This window comes from Camelus ferus, chromosome 17 (assembly GCF_009834535.1).
Source record: "Camelus ferus isolate YT-003-E chromosome 17, BCGSAC_Cfer_1.0, whole genome shotgun sequence".
NCBI classification, from domain to species: Eukaryota; Metazoa; Chordata; class Mammalia; order Artiodactyla; family Camelidae; genus Camelus; species Camelus ferus.
In genome coordinates, this window is record NC_045712.1 from 14311576 (window position 1) to 14336341 (window position 24766).

The following is a 24766-nucleotide window of genomic DNA, read 5'->3' on the forward strand; positions in this document are numbered from 1 at the left end:
TCTGTGTGCATGGGCACTCCTAGTGTCTCTTCCTCTTTTTATAAGGATATCAGTCCTTCCTGAGGATAGCCCCAATCTTATGACCTCACTCCTTAAAGGCTCTGTCTCCAAATACGATCACATAGGAGGTTAGCCGTTCAGCATGTGAGTTGGGGGTGGGGAGTCGGGGAGGAGGCACAATTGGGTCCAGAACGTAGACATCTGTGACTTATAGATTAAATTGCTTCAGAGCTAAGAAATAGAGATCCTTCTCTGTGTGCCTGTTTTTGTGCTAGTCATATTACAGGCATACCTCACGATTTGCAAATTCAGTTCCAGACCACCACAGTAACACGAGTATTGTAATAAAGTCACAGTATTTTTAGCTTCCCAGTGTGTATAAAAGTTATGTTTATGGTTTACTGTAGTCTGTGAAGTGCACGACAGCATTTTGCCTAAGAAGAAAATGTACAGGCATTAATTAAAAAATGCTTTGTTGCTTAAAACTGCTAACCATCACCTGAGCCTTGAGCAAGCCGTCATCTTTTTGCTGGTGGGGGATCTTGCTTGATGTTGATGGCTGCTGACTGGTTGGGGTGGTGGCTGCTGAAGGTTGGGGTAACTGTCGCAGTTTCTTGAACTACAGCAGTTGAAGTTGCCCCGTCGATGGATGCTTCCTTTAATAAACGATTTCTCTGTGGCGTGCAATGCTGTGTGATAGCCTTCACCTGCGATAGGGCTCTTTTCAGATTGGAGCCGATGCTCTCAAACCCTGCTGCTGCTGCTTCAGCCAAGTTTAGATCATATGCTAAATCCTTTGTTGTCATTTCAGCAGTCTTCACAGCATCTTCATCAGGGCTAGATTCTATTTCAAGAAACCATTTTCTTTGCTCATCTGTAAGAAGCCACTGCTCATCTGTTAGTTTTATCCTGAGATTGCAGCCAATCACTCACATCTTCAGACTCCCCTTCTAATTCCGGTTCTCTTGCTATTTCTACCACATCTGCAGTTAATTCCTCCCCTGAAGTCTTGAACCCCTCAAAGTCTGCCATGAGGATTGAAAACAGCTTCTTCCAGACTCCTGTGAATGTTGAAATGTTGATCTCTAACCGTGAATCATGGGTGTTCTTAAATTATAAGACTTCAGAGTCAAGGTGACTGCTTGATCCAGGGACCGCAGCATGACTGCTGTGTTAGCAGGCATCATGAATCACGTTGTCCATCTCCGTCAGAGCTCTTGGGTGATCCGGTGCACTGTCAGTAAACAGTGATACTTTAAAAGGAGTCTTTCCTTAGTAGGTCTCAAGGGTGGGCTTAAAATACTCAATAAACCATGTTGTAAACAGATGTACTATCATCCAGGCTTTGTTTTCCCCTTAAAGATAGAGCACAGGCAGAGTAGATTTAGCATCATTCCTAAGGGTCCTAGGATTGTCGGGATGGTAGATGAGCATTGGCTTCAACTTAAGGTCACCAGCTACTTTAGCCCCTAACAAGAAAGTCAGTCTGTCCTTTGGAGCTTTGAAGCCAGGCATTGACTTCTCCTCTCTAGCTATGAAAGCTCTAGATGGCATCTTCTTCCAATATATGGCTGTTTCGTCTACCTACATTGAAAAATCTTTTTTTTTTTTTTTTTTTTTTTTTAATGTAGCCACCTTCACGAATTATCTCAGCTAGATCTTCCGGATTACTTGCTACAGCTTCTACATCAGAACTTGCTGCTCCACTTTGTGCTTTTATGTTAAGGAGATGGCTTTTCTCCTTAAATCTCATGAACCAACCTCTGCTGGCTTCAAATTTTTCTTCTGTAGGTTCCTCACCTCTCTCATAGAATAGAAGAGAATTAGGGCTTTGCTCCGGGTCAGACTTTGGCTTAAGGGAATGTTATGACTGGTTTGATCTTCTGTCCAGACCACTCAAACTTTCTCCATTATCAGCAGGAAGGCTGTTTCACTTTCTTGTTATTTGTGTGTTCACTGAAGTGGCACTTTTAATTCCCTTCAAGAACTTTGCCTTTGCACTCACAGCTTGGCTAACTGTTTGGAGCAGAGGCACAGCTTTCAGCCTATCTCCCTGTCTTGGCTTTCGACATGCCTTTTTCAGTAGTGACGTCAGAAATCACTGATCAGAGATCACCTTAACTAATACAATAACAGTGAGAAAGTTTGAAACATTGGGAGAATTACCAAAATGTGACACAGAGACACAGACTGAGAAGATGCTGTTGGAAAAATGGCACTGATGGACTTGTTTGTTGCGGCGTTGCCACAAACCTTCAATTCGTAAAAAACGCAGTATCTGCGCAGCACAGAAAAGCAAAGCTCACTAAAATGATGTGTGCTTGAATACCATTTGAGCCTCATAGCATTGTTTCAAAGTAAATACTATCACCCCATTTTACAGATGGAGATATTGACTCTGTAAGAGATAAACTAATTTGCCCAACTATGTACAGATAGTAAGTGTTCAGTCTATTAATTCAGATCCAAACAGTGTGACTCCAAACACTTAGCCACCCCAGGGAAGTGTCACCCTGCTTTTTCGTACAGATGTATCTGTGGTTTTTGTCTAAAGGCAACATTGAATCTATTTTCCAAAAAAGTAAACAACAGTCGGGGAATTTTTAGTAGAGCACGTATGCAAATGTGTAGACACTCTGCAGAGTGTTTTTTGTTTTGTTTTGTTGGTTAATAGAGGTTTTATTTTGTTAGTTAATAGAGGTACTGAGGATTGAACCCAGGACCTCGTGCATGCTAAGCACGTGCTCTACCACTGAGCTACATTCCCCACCCCTCTGCAAAGTGTTTTGATAAAATTGGGGTGAGGGAGTTGTTACGTCATTGCAACTTAGAGAGTATTTAACATCAAGTTCTTCTGCTTCTAAGACCTCTTCTTTAAGATAGGGTGAAATCATTGTCTGTCGGCTACTGCTCCAAACTACATGGAACGTATTTTCTGACTAAACCTTGAAGTTTAATATTCTAAATAGAAAAATTTTAAACGAAAAAGATTGGAAAGAGAGCGAGCACGTGAGAGCCAACAGGCATAGCAGTAAAACAGCTCATGTGGTTTTGAATCTCAGTACCTGCTTAGGATATAATGTGATTAGTTTGTTTGAACAGAGTTGACTCAACTTGAAAGAAGTTCTCTGGCTTCAGATAAAAAGGGGTGTTGCTTAGGTCTCTTCTTCTTGAAGAAACAGTACATTGATGGTATTTTATTCATCCTTCTCTTTGCATCCTCGCCATCCGCCCCACATCCATCATCTTTGGTGAAAAAGCAAGTGCTTTGATGGCGTGAAAGGGAAGCTCTGTGAGTTTTACTCTGGTTCCTCCTCAAACTTCCCCTGGGTATCCTGTTGCTGCATGTCCCCGTCCACATCCACTGATGAACCAGAAAGGCAGAAAGATGAGATCCGAACACAGCACGCACTCATTCAGCAAACATTTGCTGAGTACCTACTATGTGTGCCACCTTCTTCTGGGGGTAGAGAGTGAACAGAGCCCCAGGCGTTCTCATACTAGAAGGAAGAGAGGACGATGAACAAGTAGATGCCGCATCAGCAACTGGTAAAATCTTTGGAGAAAAGCAGGCGCAGTGTTTATCAGTTTCAGCACTAATGACATTTGGATCCAGATTCTTCTTTACTGTGGAAACCATCCTACGCTTCGTAGGAGATTTAGCAACATCCCTGGCCTTGACCCATTCTGTGTCAATAGCTCACGTGCACACGCACGCACACACGCACACACAGCACTTGTGACAACAGTGAGTGTTTCCAGACATTGCCACATATCCCTTGAGGGTGTCACCATTAGCCCCAGTTTGAGAAGCACTGGTCTAAAGAGTAAGAGTGGTGGGTGCTGATTTATTGGGTTCTGGGAAGACCTCTCTGATAAGGTGATTTTTGAGCAAAGACTGAAAGAAGTGAGGATGGGCATCATGTAAATACCTGGGGGAGGAATGTTCCTGGCAAAGAGAACAGCCAGTGCAAAGGCCCTGAGGCAGGAGGGATAGCAAGGAGGCCATTGTGAGCAAGACTGAACAAGAGGAATATAGTAAGTGATGTGGTCAGCCAGGTCTTAAGGAGGCAAGATCATGATACTACAGTGAGGACTTTGGCTTTGAATCCGAGGAGGATGAGATGTCATGAAGGGTTTTGAGAAGAGCAGTAACATGACCTGTTTTATATTCAGATAGGGTTGTTCCACTGAATAGTCACCTGCAAGGGCACAAAGGTGAAAGGCGGGGTCCAGAAGCAGCCGTGGCTATAACCCCAGTGAGCACTTAGTCGAGGCTGGACTGGTTGTGAAGGGGTCGGGGGGAATGAGTGGATTCCGGATTTATTTTGAGTCTAAATCTGACATGGTTTGCTGTTGAATCAGACATCCAGAGCGAAAAAAAGAAGTAGGGTCTGGGGGATAGTGTTTGAAATATTCTTGATTTTGGATCCCAGTCCTTGGGGAGTTTAAGCATGATGTAGGCATGGTTTAGGCATTAGGTTTTAGACTGATGTTTTCTAAATTACTTCCTGAGTAAACCAATTAAAATTATAATGTGAGTCTCCAGGAGAAAAGGGAAGGAGCCAAACTTGGTACGATTTTACCTCTTAGATGCCACTGAACAACACTTTTCTCCTATTGCTTGGGTAATGAGATTCTGGCACATAGGGGCCAAATGAACAAATGGGCCCTCTGAAGCAGCCCGTCGGCCCGTGCTCACAGCTGTAACACTACCTGATTATTCTCCCGGTCCCCATTTGAGAACTAGTGTGCACTTTTCATAAAAACCACCATGTGCTGCAAATTCAGGAAGCATCTTTCTCTTCTCTGGAGCCTCTGCCTTCTGAGACCTCAGGCGTACGCTCGATGTGGCCTCCGGGGACTGAGGGAGATTAACTGAGGTCCCAAGCTTCTCAAACTGCAGGAGAGGGAGAATGTGAAATAAAGGCTGAGTCTTCTAGTTAGTCTCTGGGTTAAGATGGGTTTTTATAAAACCTTTCAAAAGTGTCAGCCCGCCTTGATGATTACATTCCAGGAGTTTTTACCTTTACCTTGTCGAGTGCCGTTTGCCTTCCCCTTAAAGCAGTGTTTCTCATGATGTGGTGTGAGGTTTTTATTAAGAGTGCAGAATGCTGAGCTCTTTCAGACCCAGAGGGATGAAAATGGGACTGATGTTTAATAAGGACCTCAGATGATTCCAGAGTATAATAACGCTTCAGAATTACTGCTCTGTCATTTAGGAATTTCATGCACTTCCCAGTAGCTGAGATGTATAAAGAACTAATTTATTTCTTTCAATGGTTAAAGAAATTTAGTTAAGGCAACCCAAGGCTGGTATGATGGCTCCATGTTATAATCAAAAACTCTCATTTTTAAGGTTACTTCCTGGTACAGGATGGCTGCTGGACCTCCAGCCATTGTGTTTACATTCCAGCCAGGAAGCAGGAAGAAGAGGAAATGGGCAAAAAGGTCAACTGCTTGCCTCCTTTAAAAGAGCTCTCCACGAAGTCACATGGCCAGAATTTATTCACATGGCCACATGTAGCTACTAGGGAGGTACAGAAATACTGTTCTTAGCTGGGCATATTGATGCTCTAAGTAAAATGATGGTATGCTAATTAAGGAAGAAAAGAAAATTGATGTGAATGGGTAGCCATTTCTGCCATAGCTCCTTTACACAATCATATCATGGTGTTACAGAAAGACTATTTAATATGGAGTACATCATTTTACTTACTGTCATTTCATTTTGAACCATATGTTGGTTATATTATGGAGAACACCAAAGGAAAACATGTTTATTATTTCTGTGGTCAGTCATACTGATTTATTGAGAGTCTACTGTGTCTTTTTTCCCTTCTTTCCTATCCATCTGCTAGTCTTTTTTTTTTCCTTTCTTTCTTTTTTCTCAATAAAGAAGCCCAAGAATCCACAAAAAATAGGGAGGGTATGAGGAAGCCAAGGTCAAAGGTTTTAGCTGCGTGACTCTCAATCTGATGAGTATAATGCATCCACCTCCAAGGTGTGGGGAGGGTTCACACAACACTGTGTATAAAAACCCTGTGGGCATAAGAGCCACTCAATTAAAAAAAAAAATTCTTTGATCCCTGCCTTCATTTAAACAATGAAGGACAATTGATTGTAAAATCAACCCCAAAATTCTGACTTCTTTGATGGGTTCCCACTATAAGAAAATAGGGATGTTTTGATGAGGAAAATGTCCCATCCAAAAACATGAGCACTGTGCCCTGAGGATTTCTCATTCTTGCCAGAGCTGGTGGAATCCGCCTGCTTAAGTGTACATGTCAGTGTGGGGAGGTGACAGCTATGAAATCGAGTGAGTTTGAACAAGTGCTTTTGCCTCCTCTGGGTCTCCCGGAATACCATCCCTTCCCCGGTAAGCTCATGGATTGGCTGTTGAAGGAAAACACTTGGGTGACTCTGAAACTCTCAAAATGTGCTCCTTGAATCAACAGCAGGGGGCATCATCTGAGAAGTGGTTAGAAATGCAATCACCCGGCCCCCCTCCAGGCATACTGAATGAGAAAGGTGTGTTTAAACAAGCCTTCCAGATGGTTCTGGTGGAAGCTAAAAGTTAAGAACCACTGCTCTAAATAAAATGCTTGTCTTTTATTAGCATACTTTTCTCTCCAACAAGGAGTCACGACTCTCTGCCTTCCGTCTCTGTTCAGGCAGAAATGCTGTCAAACGCGCAGTTCTTCTAACAAACGCGGTCTTTCCAACCGGGCGAGGTCTTGCTCTGTAGACCTTATTTGCACACTGACTAAAGCTCTTATAATCCATCTGACACAGACTGAAGTCATTGCCAAACCTCGCTGTTGGGAGTAACACCTTAAAGAAAGGCCTTCGGCTATTTCGTTTTCCTAAACCAGTTTATTGTGCTCAAATGCTTTTGTCTGGGAGAAAGGCACCCTGTACGGCCACACCCAGTGCAGAATCACTGGGCACCTCTACCTGGGAATGTGTCAGTGGAGCGAAGTTCCTAGCACATTGCACAGCCCTGCTTTTGCAGGAAGGTGCTCAGTGTACACAAGGGGCAAAATCAAGTTATCAGCCCACCAGATAATAGCTTGGTACTGATCATCACTGATAAAATTCTATTGGATTTGATTATTTACTTGTAAAAATTAACAAGTGAAGCTTATGTTTGGGCTAAAATGAGCAGTCTGCAGGATTTTCAGGGGGTGGTGCCAAATTTAATTTTTGTAGTGCCAGAAAGTATACTAAATATTTTCCCCTTACTACTGGTATGCTTGGTGTTTGTTTGGGGCTATATGGTAGTTTTATTATGGAAGATGCCAGAGCATTTCCATGCATGCAAGCGTTACCGTGTTCAATCAGAGACAGGTTGGGAAAGAGAGCGATTTCTCCGTGATGCCCATCTGCCTGCTAATCCCCTTTGTTCAGTGAAGAGCTTACAAAATCCAGCTCCTGAAGCACCAGGAGAAGACACAGAAGCCAATACCAAGGGATTATTTTTCCTCCTGGATTTGATCAGGCTTTGAAGAGCTTTGGAAGTGGTGAAGGACTGACTCACTCTCCTTCCTCAGAGCAAGTCAGATCCCTTACCATGTGATATGGGGGTGATTTGGTAGCTTGTTAATTCATATTGGCCAATTTGGTTTAATAATGGAGTGTCCTAGTCAGGTCAGTTTCTAAGTCCTCCACCAGACAGTCAGTTACCTTGTGAGAAATTATTTGAGCACGTTTTATATTCAAGGAATTATTGGAATGCTGGTAGAAAAGACGCGTTTTCAGTGGTGGCGATCAGTAGGCTTAAATTTATAAAAAGCAACTCAAGATGTCCAGCCTGGAAAGATGTTCCAAAAGAGTAGTCACTGCCTCTGCTGAATGAGTAATTCAGTCTTTAGGATGGACCTCAGCACACTGAGGTGTGTTGGGACTCCTTTATCCTCTAGTCTTAAAACGGCGTGGAAAGTCTCCAACCCAGTCTCCAGGTGTGGCCCTTGCCCAGGATGGTGTCATCAGAGCCCTTCTGTAAGGGACTGGGAATTGAGCGAAGCCACTCAGTCTAGGATGGGCTCTTGATCTGAAGTCATTCAGACTCAAGTCCCGTGAAGAGCAGGTCTTCAGAGAGAGAGAAGACTAGAACACAGGTCAGAGGCTCAGAGAAATGGGAAGTCCCATTTCCTCATGAGGTCCTCCCATAATGCTGGGTTTCTTGAGGAGAACACATCTTTATAATAATTTACCCTTTACCCCGCCCCCCAAAACCAAACTAGCTTCAGTTGCATTTTATTCTTTGCAGCCTTCTTTCCTTGACCAGCATGGGTGGGGTCTCCCCAGGTTTGGTCTCACTCTACAAGCCAACAGTGCTGCCCGACATCCTACAGTGCAAGAAAGGCCAAGAAAATCTGGATTGTTCCATCTGGAGGATGCCAAGCTGGACAGTCCACTTATTGCTATGTATTTGTATTTTTTATTGTTTGGGAGCCAACTGCTTTGCCTACACTCTCACTGAGTTGCCACAGTCTTACGATAAGGATTCTGAGAGGTTTTGTTAACTTGCTTAGGAACAGAGAGACGGGAGATGACGGAGCCACGCCTGGGGGTTCCCATCTCCCTGGCCATGCTGTGCAAGGCAGAATGCCCACCTGGGTCAGCCTTGGGCAGTAGCAGAGAGGGCTTGTTCAAGGTACCAATTCGGAAGACGAATCTGCTCTGGGAAGTGCAGAGGGGAGTGTGTGAGTCTTCAGGGGTGACCGAGTGGAGGGTCATTGGAGCTCAAATTAGACTCTTCCTTATCAAGCATCCACAGTGATTGATTTTATATTCGCTCTTGTCCCTGATGTTCTGTAACTATAACAGGAGTTGTGAGAATGACAAAGTGATGTTGTCACAAGACCTCTGTGCGAGTAATTCCTTGACTGGGAAGGCAAAGCCCGTTCCCCAAGACACAGGAACTGGACCTGTTTCTCTGTACCTGGCACTTACCTGGTCAGGCACGTGGGGCACGGTTCTCCTGAGCACGGGATGGTGTGCCGGGCTCTCATGGGCTCGTCACCAGCTTCTGACCCCAAACTCACTCATGATCTGGGCTTGTATTTCTTCTCAGAGAGGGTGCTGGTAACCTGTGGGCTAAACCTGGAACCACTGCTTCCCAGCCCAGGGAAGAGGCTCCCTGCCAGCTGCCTCTAGGGAGAGGTTGCCGGGCTAGTCAGCTAGTCTGGGACAAGGAGTCTGTTTATGTTTGCCTTTGGGATTTGATCGGGAGGATGATATGCACATGATGGTGAACGATGATGATCATTTCTTAGGACAAAAAGGGTGGCTTTCACATTTTTTTTAGGCCTTGTCATCGCAAAGCCTTCTCCCCTTCTCTTCTGACATTTACGATTTGGTTTCTGGAGATCAAAGAAGACAGAACTTTCGCAACTCTTCATTCCTGCATTCCCAAAACACGTGTTCCCATCCAGGGCTCCCTAAACTCAAGGGACTGTGACCAAGTTTGCGGAGTGTAACAAATGCGATGAATTTAGAGCCCCACGTCTTCTGCCTTCTCCCTTTTGTTGAATGAATGCTTTGTTTCGCAAGAGCTGGTCGTGATGCTAAGAGATAGTTGAAAAGTATTTTCCATGATGTCATCTGAGCTTGCGGGTTTGGTTGGGGTTTTTTTTGTTTGTTTTTGTTTTTTTTGTGTGTGTGTCTCGTATATATAGCATACCTTCTGTTTTGGCCAGTTTTTTTTCCTTTCCCTATTTTTATTTGCAGCTGGATGGCAGACTGTCGGTTTGCTTTTCTCAGGCGAAATTAGATGTTTGGTGCTTTCCCAAGTTGTTGTTAGGGTTGAATGAGCCTCAGACACTACACGGATATGTCCTAACAGCCGTAAACAGGAGCATTCTAGGATGTACCAAAAAAACTGACTTTAACGGTGATTTTTAATTACATGCTCTGTATCCCAAGTTTAGTGACTCTGGCAGATCTGAGCTGCTGCCTGTCCTTACAAAGAGCTTAAAACCTGGAGGGCTTTTCATGTAGGTGGAGGCTGAGGGACCCAGGAGCTCTCCCAGCGCCGAAGACCGGCTTTGACTCCAGCACCGAGGCAGGCGCTGACGCATCCCTTTGGCTAGGAAGGCAGGTTACATGCCGGAGACTCACAGAGAAAATGGTAAAGTCAGCTCCTGGGGGAGCCTGCCGGGAAAGCCCTACCCTCCGGGTTCACCGGCACCAGTTTGCCGAAATCTCCTTTTCTAGGAAATTTTGCTGGCTTTGTTCTGCCCTTGAAGAGCGAAGAAAAGCCCCAAGACATGGGCGATTGGCAGGAGTCTTTCCTCAAGGGTGAATTTCGCTGCTTGCACTGAGAAACTCGTACGCTCCTGAGTTTCATGAAGGGTGGGGACAGCGGGAAGTAGCCGGTGCCCTGTTGGTGGGAATCACCTTCCTAGGATGCAGGGAGCGGCCAAGTGGTTTGAGTAGTGGGCGAGTTACCTGTGTGCCTTCCGTCCTTCAGGTACACCAGTACTACAGCTGTCTCCCAGAAGAGAAAGTTCCCTATGTCAACAGTCCTGGAGAGAAACTGCGAATCAAGCAGCTCTTACACCAGCTGCCGCCACATGACAATGAGGTAAGAGGCTAGAGGGGCCTTCTAAAGACTCCCCTTAGACTCTTCGGAATTATTACCTTTTTCAGAATCAGAATGCTGTGAGCAGTGCGATGCCCAACGAAGAACTCTGGCAATTTATTTTAGGATTTTAGCTTCCTTAATTAGAACCAAAAGAAACTGTCAGACACCGGCTAGAGGAGGTTGTGGAAAAACAGAATCTCATTATGCGCTGGCTTCGCCTCTGTGCCTGGCACTAGGAGCTATTTGGGGCAGCCAGGGAGCACTAAAATGGAAAAGCTCAAGTTCAGGTATGCTTGGTTAAAGAATATGCAATGCTGGTTGCCTGAGCACGTTAGATGATTGAGATTCCCCGGACAGTTCAAACCCAGCACAAACTTTGTGACTCTCTTGAATTTTCAGCATCGTTTCATAGTCAGTGAGTGTGCAAGTGTTCCACGTTACGCTGCAGTAGAAGTTACATGTCCGATTTGCAGCTGTGAACATCTGTGTTTTTGTCACTTACAGTCCATCTTGCCAAGGTCATCCTTTGTACCCTTGAAAGTATGACTTGCAGGCTGTTCCTCTTTTCTGAACCCAGACACACAGCAGCGCTGTAAGCAGGCATTCCACCTCTTTGAAGTCAAACTGATCATAAAAGGAAATTTGTAAATAACGCTTTTAAAAGATCATCATGCTTGCGAGGTTTCGATTTGCAAACTAGGAATTACTTTTTAAGTATCTGATTTTTAAAACTAGGGATCCTATAGGATCAAATTGTCCACTTCACTCTGATTGTGATTTACATGAAAACATCATTTTAAGTTGAAAGGAGAAATTTAAAACCCCTTCTAGAGAGCGGGACCCCTTTTTACCACCTGCCCCCACCCACAAGTTCTGTCCCAAGGGAACTGAGTGAGTGCTTTTTAAGTCTTTATCTTCCCACACTTGAATAAAAGGAATAAATCTAGAGCCTCAAAAATAAATTTGAGTAAATGGAGCAAAAGCTTAAAAACTGAAGCAACTCTCTAGAAAGAGAGCCCCAGTTCCCTTTCCTACAGTTTACCTCAGACTTCATAAGACAAATTTAAATAATGCTTTCTCCTTTAAAGAGGAGAGCAAACATTGTAACCGGATGCCCAGTTAACTAATTTGGAAGTGAAAATGCGGGTTATTACAAGCAGGGAGGGCGTGCCTTTCTTTCAAAGCCTGTCCATAAATTGTCAGTGGTGTAACCGTATATCCTTTCCCATCATTACAGTTTTCTCTTCACGTGAAGAGTTTTTTTTTTTTTTTTTTTTTAACTTTTTTTGACTTGATAGAAGGAAGTGATGGACTCGTCTCTGCTTCATAGTATAGTTAATTCTGTTTCTGGTTCACTGTGGTCTCATGAAAAGAGACCCTCCAAGTTTCTTCTTCCTGTTGGTGAGAATTGCTTCCATGTGACCCAGGGGGCAGATTTTGCCCGTTTGACGTGGCTCTTTTAAGGACAAAGGGTGATTCTAAAGTAAATACTTGATCATTCCCTTTTTCGCCCAGATAAGACCATTTTGACACATACAGCTTGCCCTGGTTTTCAAATTACTCCTGGTTCAAAGGTTTCTCTTTAACCATCTGTAGGACAGATCATCTGGGCAATTCAGTTAATTCTCGATGGTCAGGTTACTCTAAAGTAAGGCAGCGAGCAGGATTAGATGCATGTTTCCCAAAACATGACTTGGGGTGGTATATGAATGTGGCAGTAAATAATGTTGAACCACATCACGAAAAGACTCACTCCCTTTTAAATTGTATTTCATTCTTTGTGACTGAGTGGTTGAATAATCAAGGGGGAAATTGTAGTTTGAGTGGGTAGGTATCTCACACCTCTCCACCTCCTGCCTACTAATCTCTATTTTTAAGTGACAGTGTTAAGAATCTCCGTTTCAGGATCTCACACAAGCAAAAGTAGCCAGCTACAATCTAACAATACGGTTTCGTCTTCACTCTAATATTTAGCTTTATGGTCACCTTGTTTTCCACAGGTGATACTGCTTTTCCATTTATAGTCACAGTATAATTTCTTTTTACATAAATGTATTCAATAAAAAAAGGGAGTTCGTTTTTAAAACGGTATTAAGTAAACCATAGTTCAAGGTTACAGCAAAATTCCCAAGGTGTGTATAAATAAAAGAGAAAATGGGAGACAGCAGATTTGAATATCTTTAACATCCCTCCCTTAATTCTGTGAGTTTCTGTGTTTCACACAAAGGAAAAGATCTTATGCAAGTTGATGAATTCACCGAAGCCCGGGGGCAGTCCTCTCCCTCCTACGCACAGAGAAACACGCAGGGACTTCCGTGAAGGAACATAGATACAACTCTGGACCAACTCCTCAGTCTCACGCCTTTGGTTCCCACCTCCTTTTGGGAAACAGAAGCTGAGAGCATGTGGACAGCTAGTCTGGCTCTCTGACCTGGAGCCATTCTTTGGTGTCAGGGATCACTGATGTGGGCACATACATGGCGGTGAAATTTTCACAGTCAGTTGGAAGACCCAAATCAATCTGAAAGAAGGAGAAAGTCCTAGATCTTGACTAGCACAAAGCTTATCCCAGGTGACTCGGATCTCAGTGTGACGAGCAGACTTGGGTAGTTACAGACCATTAGCCTGCCCAGGACTTGGGCTCTGGAGTTTACAGCCCTTGGTAAGCTCTCTTGAGGTCACCAATTTCAGGTAGAGACTCACTTTCAATAGCCCCAAGCCTGGTGGTGGTGAAATGCTGGCCAGGACCGTAAAACCAAATGGGAGTGTGTTTGATGAGAGAGCTCTGAGGCGTGGGCTTCAGGAATCCTCGGGAGCAAGGGTGACCCCCGCCTGCCATCCTCTGTGTCTGCTCAGGTCCGCTATTGCAACTCCCTGGATGAGGAAGAGAAGAGGGAGCTGAAGCTCTTCAGCAACCAGAGGAAACGTGAAAACCTGGGCCGAGGCAACGTCAGGCCCTTCCCGGTCACAATGACAGGAGCCATCTGTGAACAGGTGAGCGTGGATTCCGCCGAGCAGCAAGGGGCACCCTTCCCCTAACTCATTCACGCCACAGTTATTGTACTGAGGACCTGCTTTGTGCCAGGCACAGTTGTGGGCCTGGCGGATACAGCTGTCAACAAAAGTTTGGAAGCTTGATTTTGCCCTTGTAAGGAGTTCCATTCTAGGAAAAGAAGCCAGACAATGACATGAGTAAGTAAGATGGAAAAAAAAAACTACAGCAGGGCAGGGGATCAGTGCTGGGAGGGTGGGCTGGTTGCAATTTTCAGTAAGGTGACTGTGAAGGCCCCTCAAAGACATGCAGGAACCGAGGGAGTGAGTCATGCAGATGGTGAGGGAAGGAGGGGTGTGTAAGGAAACAGCCAGTTCAAAGGCCCTGTGGCAGGAGCGGTTCTGTTGTTTTTGAGCAACAGCGGCTTGGCTAGTGTGGCAGGGCAGAGGGAGTAAAGGAAGAGAATGAGCAGATGAAGTCAGGTTTCGTGGATGGTTACGTAAGCCATGGGAAGAAGATGGTCAGCCGCTGGAAGGACTGGAGCAGAGGAGCGATATGATGGATTTATATTTTACAATGAGCCCTTTAGAAAATGGAGTGTTCCTGCAGCATGGGTCAACCAGTACCGTCCGAAGAGGTGGTAAATGGTCATCTCCTTGGGTTTGCGGGTTCTTTAGCAAAGTGCGTCAAGCCCCCTACATTCCTTCTAGATCCTCACTGAGTTGAAGGGTCTGCATTTGTTTTTTCTTCTTCTCTCCTGCAGAGTGCTCCAGGCACGGTGGAGTTGAGTTTTAAAGAAAACAGGGTATCTTTAAATCCAGTCTGCCTGGGTTCACCCCGCCCCACCTCTTGGCTACCAAAAGCATTCTGGGACTGATGGTCCTTTTTTGCAGCGGGGTGGGTTGGGGGTGGCATTTATCTCAGCCCTGCTGCTAGGAGAGTAGCCCCATCTAACTCCTTAAGCCCTTTAGGGACCCAGTCATGTCCTGAAGATACATGAACCGGATTAGTGAAGAGAGGGTAAGATACTGCCTGAGGGGAGGGGGGACCACTTGGGGGCCCTTTTTTGAGATTTCAGAGGGATAACATGAGAAGGTGCAGGTAGATGGAATGGAGGTGGATGGAGATGCTACTTCACAGGGGAGCCAAGGGACCAGAGATTTGCCAGTAGGGTCTTGATCCTTGACACCCGCCCCTGAGATGCAGGTGGTCAGAGGTTAAGATGTGAGATTCTGTGTGCTCCATTCAGGGCCTCTGCCACTCTCAGGTCCTTCACCTTGACCAGCTCGACTGGGCTCCCCTAGGACAAAGGGAGGGTCGGGCATTTCTTGGGCAGATGTCAAGAGTGGTATAGAATAGTGGTGAGAGCACAGAGGCACAAAGACAGAAGTTTGACTCGTGTTTCTGCCCGAGGACCCTGACCATGTTACTTTTCCTCAGTTTTGTCATCTGCAAAGTGGGGATAAAAAATACCTATGGTATAGAATTACGGTGAGGACTAAAGGGGGTTCTATTATTGTGAAAGTAATTAAACACGGAGGCCATCAGACTTGGGTGGCTCCCATGCCTTGGGAGCCTGCATCAACAGACCAAACCCTGAGCCCGTCCGTGAATTGAAATCTGAGAAAAGGAAACTGAAGGACAACCAATCACAAACAGGCAACTGGGCTTCCCCCCAACAAGGGAACCGCTTAAGCTCTAATCACTGAAGTAATGTCCTTGCTTTGCTTCCATGTCTTCTCTATAAAAACCCCTCCCCGGGTTCCTGTCCTTGGAGAGTTCCCAGCCTCCTCCAGTTCGATGCTTGCTGCCCAGTTCGAATCAGTGTTGGAGCAAAGAACTTGGACAACTTCCATGTGCCTCAGTGTATCTTTTACCAGTAGGCATACATCAGCTCTGGTGACAGCATCATGAAAGGCGCGGGTGTCACTGTCTGTAATGTAATGTCTTTCTTTTGTCCGGTCACTCACATGAATGAGTCCCCAGAGACTATTCCGTGAGACCTTGACATCCTTTCCTGTGAAGCATCTCAACCCTTCTGATGTCCATGGCGTGGGAAAGGTCTAGAGGTAGCATTTCTACTCTTTTAACACGTTGCCCTCAGAGCTCAGCTGCTCATGCGGGGCCTGAGTGCTGGACCCCCGGCAGTGACACTCGGGGCCAGCGCCATGGTCAGCAGAGAGCCTCCCCCTGGACCTGTTGCCTCACACTTTACTCCTCCCTCAAAGGTCCTCAGACCATAATCACATAATCATTTTATCCCGACCCTAACTGTAAGCCTGAGTCATCAGGGATTCTGCCTTGTTCCTTTGTGGGTAATGGAAGGAACTTTGGAAAATGAGTGAGAAGATAGGGAAGGGAGAGGGAAGAAGCTTTTCCATGGTCTGGCCATAGGAGCGGTACCTTTTCAATCAGGACTATGTGAAAAGATGTTAGAGGAAGCCGGCTAAAAGCATGCCTGAAAGACTTCTAGAGCAGAGAGTTAAAGATGGGTGTATTTTTATGAACCCACTCCGCTACCATCCCCAGTGCAGACCCCCACCTCCTCCCAGGGCCCTTCCAACCTCCCCTCATTCACTCCCCCATATCCCCAGCCTACTCCTTCTGGCATTAGATGTGGCTGTGCCTCTGGAGAGAGTTTGGAATATCTGAAAGATAATGAGACCTTTTGCTTTCCAAGTTTGCCTCCTGCCTGTTGTTATGCTAACAGACTTTTTCTTTCCTTCCCACCTTTGTGATTCCTTATCTTCTCAGTGACAGGATCTGCATCTGAGTTATAGGTCCCGGGAAGGAAGGGGTGGGGGGGGGAGGGCAAGAAAAGCCTTCCTGCTGTGTACATAAAGGAGGTAGCAGTGACCAGGTTGAGAATAGCGCTCAGTAATCTGCCAGTGATGCCGGCGGTGGTGGTCCGGTGGTTCATCCTTATCACGTGGCACTGAGAGATGGGGACCTGGGGACCGGCGTTGCTCCTGACCTTTCTGTTTGCCTCATAGTGCGGAGGCCAGATCAACGGCGGGGACATTGCTGTGTTCGCGTCGCGCGCTGGTCACGGGGTCTGCTGGCACCCGCCCTGCTTTATATGCACTGTCTGCAACGAGCTCCTGGTGGACTTGATCTACTTTTACCAAGATGGGAAGATATACTGTGGCAGACACCACGCAGAGTGCCTGAAGCCGCGCTGCGCAGCCTGCGATGAGGTCAGAGCCCGCCCCTGGGGGCCCCCCGCCGTCACCCCTCGGTGACACGGTAGCCCGCGCGTTGTCCCCGTGGCTCCCGCATGCAAGGAAACCATAGGCCATCCACCTCCTTGTATTAACCCGGCCAAGAGAGAAGCCCCACCATGCCTGGCTGCTAGGGTGTGGCCTGCTCTACTGAACATGACGGTCTCGTGGGCTGCTACGTGGGGAGACGGTGCCTAGGGCTGCGGACACTCCCCGGGGCCCGCCCCTGGCACTGGGTCAGTTTAGAACTCTTCAAAAAAAGAGAGAGATTTCATCCCACCTCCCAGGGAGGAATCATCAGTAACGGTGTCCCATATGTCTTAAAATCGTTGCGTTCCCTGAGATTCCAGGGGACAGATTGGTTTGAGAAGAGAAGAAAATGGGTAGCATTATTTGATTCTCCCATAATTTACAACCGCTCTGATGAGGATTCAGGGGGCAGGTGGCTCACACCCTGCGAGGGACCTGAATTTGCTTCCCCGGGTCAGAAAGCAGACTGGACACAGGCTCGTACCTGTGTTTTCTCCCGGCAGAAGCACACGCAGCTGTGACCTGTGAGCTGAAAGGCAGAAAAACTGGGTTAGCTTGGAAGTTTGGAGGAGAAAGGAGAATGTTCTAAACCTGACCGCTTTATGGGGATAATTTGGAGAATGGTCTTGGACAGGGTTTTTTTTCCTGTATGAAGTAGATGGTTGGTTCTTTCTGACCCTGTAAACAGCACTGCACTTTTTTCAGCCGGAGTCCACTATAACATGGGCATTTCTTCCTTACAAACTACCGATCAGAGACTCACTCTCCTAGGAGGAAGTCGATCAGCCTTAACCAACATGAATTCTCATACTAATAATGAAGTTCAGAAGAGAGCCTCTGGGCAGAGAGTTGGTCCACCTCTGTGGTTCTGGGCCACCACTTCACCTGAATGGCTCAGTTCCCACATCTGCAAACTGATGCTCGTAATATGACTTGATATTCTCTAATGGCAAAAAGAGGATGATTAAAATCCTTTGAAATTTTTGCTTACAGAGATTACAATTCATACGGCATAAGATTTACCCTTTTAAGATATTCAGTTTAGTGGCTTTTAGTACATTCACAAAGTTGGGCAACCATCACTTCTATGTAATTCCAGAACATTTACATCACCCAAAAAGAAACCCCATATTCTTGAGCAATCCCTCCCTTTCTCCTCCTCCCCCAAGCTCCTGGCAGCCGCTGATCTGTTCTCTGTCTCCATGAATTTACGTATTCTGGACATTTCACATAAATGGACTAATGCAATGTATGACCTTTTGTGTCTAGCTTCGTTCACTTAGCACGATGTTTTCAGGGTTCACCCAAGTTACAGCAAGTATCAGTAATTTCCTTTTCATGGCTGAATAATAATCGTGTGTGTCTATCACATTTTGTTTAACCATTTATTAATTGACGGACATTGCAGTTGTTTCCACTTTTGACTGTTACGAACAGCACGGCTATGAACATTCATGTAAAAGTTTTTGTGTCAACATATATTTTCCATTCTCTTGATTATATACCTAAGAGTGGAAATAACAGATCATAGGGTAGTTCTGTGTTTAACTTTTTGAAAGGATCTAAACTGTCTCCCAAAGCAGCTACACCATGTTACATTCCCACTATCAATGAATGAGGATTCCAGCTTCTCACATTCTCCTCAACACTTACTACTGTCTGTCTTTTTCATCATCATCACCTTAGTGGGTAGAAGTGCCATCACATGGTGGTATGGATTGGCTTTTCCTTAGTGGCTTGTAATGTTGAGCATTTTTTCATGTATTTATTGGCTATTTACATAGCCTCTTTTTTTGGAGAAATGTCTAGTTAAACCTTATACCTATTTTTTTCAATTGGGTAATTTTTCTTTTTGTTGTGACTTTGTACAGGTTGTTTATACATTCTGGATACGAATCCTTTATCAAATACATGATTTGCAAGTATTTTTTTCCCCACTCTGTAGTTACATTTTCACTTTCTTGATGGTGTCCTTTGAAGCACAGAAGTTTTTTGATTTTGATGAACTCCAGCTCATCTATTTTTCCTTTTGTTGCTTATGCTTTTAGCATCGTAGCTAAGAAACCATTGCATAGTTGCCTAATCCAAGTTCATGAAAATTGACACCTATATTTTCTTCTAAACATTGTATAGGTCTCTTGCTCTTACATTTAGGTCTTTGGTCCCTTTTGAGTTAATTTTTATATGTGGTGTAAGGTAGGGGTTCACCTTCATTCTCTTGCATAAGGAAATTCAATTGTCCCAGCCACATTTGTTGAAGAGACTGTTCTTTCCGCCACTGACTGTCCTTGCCACCCTTGTCAGTAATCATCTGGCCATAACTGTCTGGGTTTATTTCTGGACTCCCAGTTCCATTCTGTTGACTTACACAAGTACTGCGCTGCCTTGATTACTATCGTTTGCAGTTAGCTTTTAAATTTGAAATTTTAAAAACTTTATCTTGGGGGTCAAAACACAAATGCTTCTCAGGGCTAGACAGTTATCGTAAATGAAGGTGACTCACTTTAAGGCAACAGTGAGTGGTGAAAAATACGACAGAGTACAGAACTCGTCACTCATCTGAAAGCGGTGACCTGTCGTCTCAGATCTAGCTTCTGCTTGCCACGCAGGAATGTGTTCCCAGCGTTGCCAAATATTGTATTTGCAAAAGAAGAACCAGGATTCCGGCTGTTCCTATGACATTTCCCCTTTTTAAAAATATTGTATTTAAGCCAAATAAAACAGATAATGATCCGAGTTCCCGTAAGCGGTCAGCTTTTAGTCCTGCTTTATATTCTTTAGGGTAGAAAATCCTTTCTCTTACTAAAATGTAGTTAAATTCATCACTGACCTGGCCAGAAGCTGTTGAATTGTGCTTTAGGCAAATCTAAACGTGGGAGCTGATATGGGTATAGAATGAACATATACTTAGAGATTTTTGTGGGCAGGACCTATTTTCCTACCCTTCTAGTTTGGAGCCCTGATACCTTGCACCCTTTAAAGTACATTCACATGGCTGGGTCTTAACCCCAACCGTTTGTCTTCCCCATCTCCAGATCATCTTTGCAGACGAATGCACGGAGGCGGAGGGGCGGCACTGGCACATGAAACACTTCTGCTGCTTTGAGTGCGAGACAGTGCTGGGCGGCCAGCGCTACATCATGAAGGAGGGAAGGCCCTACTGCTGCCACTGCTTCGAGTCCCTGTACGCAGAATATTGCGACACTTGTGCCCAGCACATAGGTGAGGCGACGCTTGGTGCTTAGCTTGGCCCTATTGTGACCGGATCTCCTTGATGCCTGGTATACTTAGAATCCCTTTGGTTGCAAGTGACAGAAACCCAGGTGATACTAGTCTAAGTGAAAAAGGAAATTTCTTGGAAAAGCTAAGGAGTAAGTTGGTTTCAGGTAGGGATGGATCAAACGTTCAAAGTCTTCTTTTTTCCTCTGTGTCGCAGCTCAGTTTGCCTTCTGTTGGCATCTTTTGGAAGCAAGATGCCTTCACAAGGTGGCCAAGATGACCCCACCTCAGTTACATATAATCTTAGCAGTTGTAGTCTCTAAAAGGATGGGATTGTGTCTTTTCCCATATCCAAGTCATGTCTTCCAAATAGGAATCCTATAGGCCTTCATTTAATATGTTCCACCCTAAAAGGAAGAGAGTAGGGAATTCCTATTGGTCTGCCTGAGTCGTAGACCCACCCCTGCGGTGGGGCTAGATGATGGACAGACCCACTACCAAGGGCAGGGGGGAGAGGTCTCAGGAAAATATGAGGGGGGAAGATAAACAGGGGTCTTATACAGCGTCCTTGGGAAAACTCAGAGGTCAGCAGGGGGAGGAACCAAAGCAGTCCTCTTGGTAGGAAGAGAGAGACAAGGAAACCAAATGGTTTCTGGCATGCATGCCTTTAAAATAAAAATCAGCAAAAGCTGACCTAGCCAAAAACAAAGCGAGGGAACCTCAAATAGCTCAGAAGCTATCGACTCCCCTGAAAAGTGGCAGATCTGAGATGGTGAAAATCATTTTTCCCTTTTGAAGTAACTGATTTGTTCAGTCCTTCACCATTATTCCCAGTCATGCTGCATCTGCAGCTTCTTCATTCAGCTTGCCTGTTCTGGCACCTTGTGACTGAGCTGCCCTTTAAGAAGAAAAAAAAAATATTGGCAGTGGATGAATGTCTTTGAGGCCAGCAGCCTGATCTCCCTGTGGCTTGTGCAATTCCAAGAAATCGGCTCAGAAGCTGCCAACTTCTTACCTGTAGTGGGGAGATGTGGAGATAATCAGTCTGGGAGCCCGTTTTGCCCCACTTAAAAGATTTTCTCGGGATCAAAAACTAGTGGCTTTGTCTCCCTGGTTCATCAGAAGTGATGCAGTCCAATGAAAAATTGGCTAGTAATTCGGAGGGCTGTGTGCTGATAAAAATCACAGCTTTGAGGTACCGATTATATGCTTAGTGGTTCTTTGTCATTGGATAGTTCATGCCATGGACTTAGGACCACTTCCGTGGAGTCCCTCTGAGCTGGAGTCCCTGCCAGGGATCCTTCATCCAGCAGCGTTCCCTCTGGGGGCTGGGGTGTTGTGAAGATCTCCTGTCTTCAACCCCCAAAACCTCCCCTCTCGCAGCTTGATGCCTCAGCCAAGTATTCAACAGCTTCCATTTCTCACAGGGTCACAACAGACAAACTTCCCTCTATTCTGAGAGCTAGGAAATGGGGAGCTTGATTTGGACAGGTGGCTGGCCCTGGGAGGGAGGGCAGGGGGCTGTGGTCGGGGGCGTGGCCATGGGCGGGGTCAGGCGAGGTACTGACCCAGCGCTGCTCACCGTGGATTCGGGATCTGCAAGCCGGTGTTTGCATGGATGAAAGGGGTTGACTGTACAGAAAACTTACCTAAGGCGGTGATACCCACTGCTTGTTAGTACTTCTGTTTCTTCTCTCCTTTTCCTTTGAGGCTTAAAAGCCTCTCGAGAAACTGCCACTTCGAATTTTCACTCAGCAGCTTAGAGAAGAGAAAGATGTGTCTGTCACCACAGCATGTACACCTCAGAAGTTCCCCCCGGTTTCTTCTGTTTCTGTCTTCTTTTAGCTTTGATAGGCATTCACTTCTCCTTCCCTCTTAAATCCATAAAAAGGCATCAATGTTTCGTCAGAAAAGGGGACCACCGAGGCCCTCAGTACTATCACGGCTGTCATTTAAATGCTGTCCCTGGTTTGTTTGTTTGTTTGTTTGTTTGTTTGTTTGTTTTCCCTGAATCCACTTTTCTGTAAAACGTACTTTTCCTGCGGTGGGGAAGGAGTATGCTCTGTATAGCATGCATACCACAGTGTCTGGGTACTTGGCTCTGACCATATTATACAAACACTCCATATTTATACAGCCGCTCGGAGCGGACGCTGCATCAGGCAGCCGTTGCCAGGGCAACGGTACTTTTGCCTGCTCACAGCAGAGTAAACAGTCCTATAAACAGACCGAGGCTGTGGCAGCAGTAGACACATACACCCTCAGAGAAGTACTTAAAGGGCTTAGAGAGGGAATAAAAAAGGAGCGCTTGGATGTGGAACGGCAGAGCCCTCTTCCAGATGTTTAGAGTTCAACAGCAGTTCAGAGCCCCATCTGACATGGATGATGTTTATCAGGGACCACGTTCCACTGCCTGCTGGGCCGCCTTGGAACACGCCTCCCTCTTCACTGTCTCCACTGAGGCCCAGCCTTCTGCGAGGCCCCCATCCCCGGAACGAGGCTGCCACATCCGAGCGTGTTTCCTCGCGGAAGCACGGAGGAGGAGCTGGTGGAGGACAGGCCGTGGGAACTGGGCTTGATGCGTCCCTCTGACGGGGAGTGGGTAGGGCTGCAGCTGCGTGGGCTGCTGTGCTGAGTTGGAGCTCCCAGTGAGGACCTAGGGCAGCAGGGGTGTCAGCACAGGCTCTCTGGAGAGGAGGGGACAGTGGGAGCAGGGAGGGAAGACCGAGCCAGCCTCAGAGTTCTTTCTTGGACGGCATCCAGGTATCGGCCCTCAGAGCAGAGAGGGAGACAGACATCAAGACCTAATAAAAGCACAAGAAGCGTACTGGGAGGAGTTAGCAGAGTCTGAGTGCACTCTGTGTATTAACTCAGTCCTCACCGCAACCCTGTCCCTGTGTTACTGTGGAGGAGACCCAGGCACAGAGACATGAAGCCACTTGCCTAGGGTCACACAGCCCGACAGCAGCCAAACCAAGACTGGAGCCAAGCTGATGGGCTTCAGCTTCTTCCCAACCAGCTGGAGTGGCATTGAGCTGCGTACTTGCACCTGTGTTTGACAGTCCTGATGCCTCGCTCTTCGCTGCTAGCGAGTCCTGCCTGCCTGTGCTGCCTGCCACTGCTTCCCCCCGCAGCCCAGGGAGGGGACATGTGTACGGAGCCCCAGCTCTGGGCCCGCTGTCTCCAGCCCCACCCTGCTGGTCCTCACCCCTCCTGGGAATTCAGTGTCCCTCTCCTCTCAGGGTGGCCCTTGTGGCTCCTGTCCCTCTAAAAGTCCCCTCTTGGTCCTTAGGGCCTGACTCCTAAGTAAACAGAGACCCCTCAGTTAGAGGAGGAGCTCATAGGGAAAGAACTTACCTTGCCTCTCCCTCCCTGGGCTCCCGGGGCATAAGGGTAGGTGGGGGGAACACAAGGAGGACCCAGAGAGGCTGCTGTGCCCTTTGCCTTTTGTCCTTACCCCTCTCCTCTTCCCTGTTTCTTGGTCACCTCCTCTCTAGATGAGTCGCTAGAGGTTATTCCTGGAAAGTTCAGGTTCAAGATTCTCAGCCACCCAAGGTGAAGGTTCACATGAGTACTGCTTTGGGGAAAGACGTTTATCGCAAGACATCAGGGGTCTTGCAGAGGTCCCCTCCCATCCCACAGTCACCGCTGTGTCTGCATTCTCAGCAGGCTGTCCCCACGGGAGGGGGCCCCTCACAACTCCCAGCTCCCAATCTGCCAGTTTAGCCACTGCTGTCAGCAGAGTCTCCCTGTGTCCCTGTCTTAGCAGCATTCCCAGGCGAATCTCCCATTGGCCCAGTGCAGGTCACATGTCCACCCCTGAACTCATCACTGGGCTGGGAGATATGGTTTTTTTCCTGGCCAGTGCTGCGTCCAGATGTGGCTTTTGCCCTGTGCAAAGCCCATGGCCCCAGAGTTGGCAGGAAGACGGCAGAAGAGAGGGTCCCAGAAGCAGGTGTAACAAAATTACATAAACCAGGCTCTGCCCTGGCATGGGGAGGAAGTGTGTTTTCTCCTCTCCCGATGCGGTTAACCAAGCTTGTGGAGGGGCAGTATCTTTGTCATGCCATTTCCAAGTGCTTCCTTACCAAGAGCTGAAGTCCTCTCTTTTGCTTTCCACTGAGCTGTTATGGTGATTACCCTGAGGAATGGCATACACTGGTGACGGGTTCAATTCATTCATCCCTGCCGCACAGGAAGAGCCCCTAGGATGCAGCAGGCCATGTGCCTGGAGAAACTTCATCTTAGAACTTCACCTTCATTCATTAACAGATGCACAAACGTGGTGGCTCATTGTCGAGCAGTCGTCACGCTGTGAAGAAAAACACAGCAAGTGAGGGTGGAGGATGGTGGAGAGTAGCTATGAGGGCAGACAGGAAGACTTGTCCAAGGAGCTGGCATTTGAGCAGACCCCTAAGTCGAGTGAGAGAGACTGGTTATCAAGGTCATGGTTTGGAGCCAGGCTTCCTGGGTACAGAGCTCATCGATGATTTCTAGCCCTTTTACGTTAGGCAGGTTATTTAACCTCATCTGAAAAATGGACATAATATTAGAAACCTGCCTCATACAGTTGAGAGGTTAAATGAGTTTGCATTATATGCAAAGCATTTAAGACAGCTTTCTCATCCCTTAGTATCACTATTGCTATTTATCCTGGAGGAACGTGTCCCGGGCAGAAGGATTCGTGGACAGGCAGTTTTATCTAGTTTCTGT

At 46.4% G+C, this 24766-nt stretch overlaps 1 protein-coding gene across 11 annotated transcripts in view; it reads left to right on the forward strand.

Moving 5' to 3' along the window:
- Positions 1-24766, forward strand: part of PRICKLE2 (prickle planar cell polarity protein 2) — a 310745-nt gene that overhangs the window by 245167 nt on the left and 40812 nt on the right. For all 11 annotated transcript variants that reach the window (XR_004312061.1, XR_004312059.1, XR_004312060.1 and 8 more), the window contains 4 exons: positions 10478-10591; positions 13448-13585; positions 16577-16780; positions 19870-20056. Coding sequence is in view for 8 of the 11 variants with exons in the window: in XM_032458132.1 (XP_032314023.1) it covers positions 10478-10591; positions 13448-13585; positions 16577-16780; positions 19870-20056 (643 nt within the window). In the remaining 3 variants the exon portion in view is untranslated. The remainder of the gene's footprint in view (positions 1-10477; positions 10592-13447; positions 13586-16576; positions 16781-19869; positions 20057-24766) is intronic.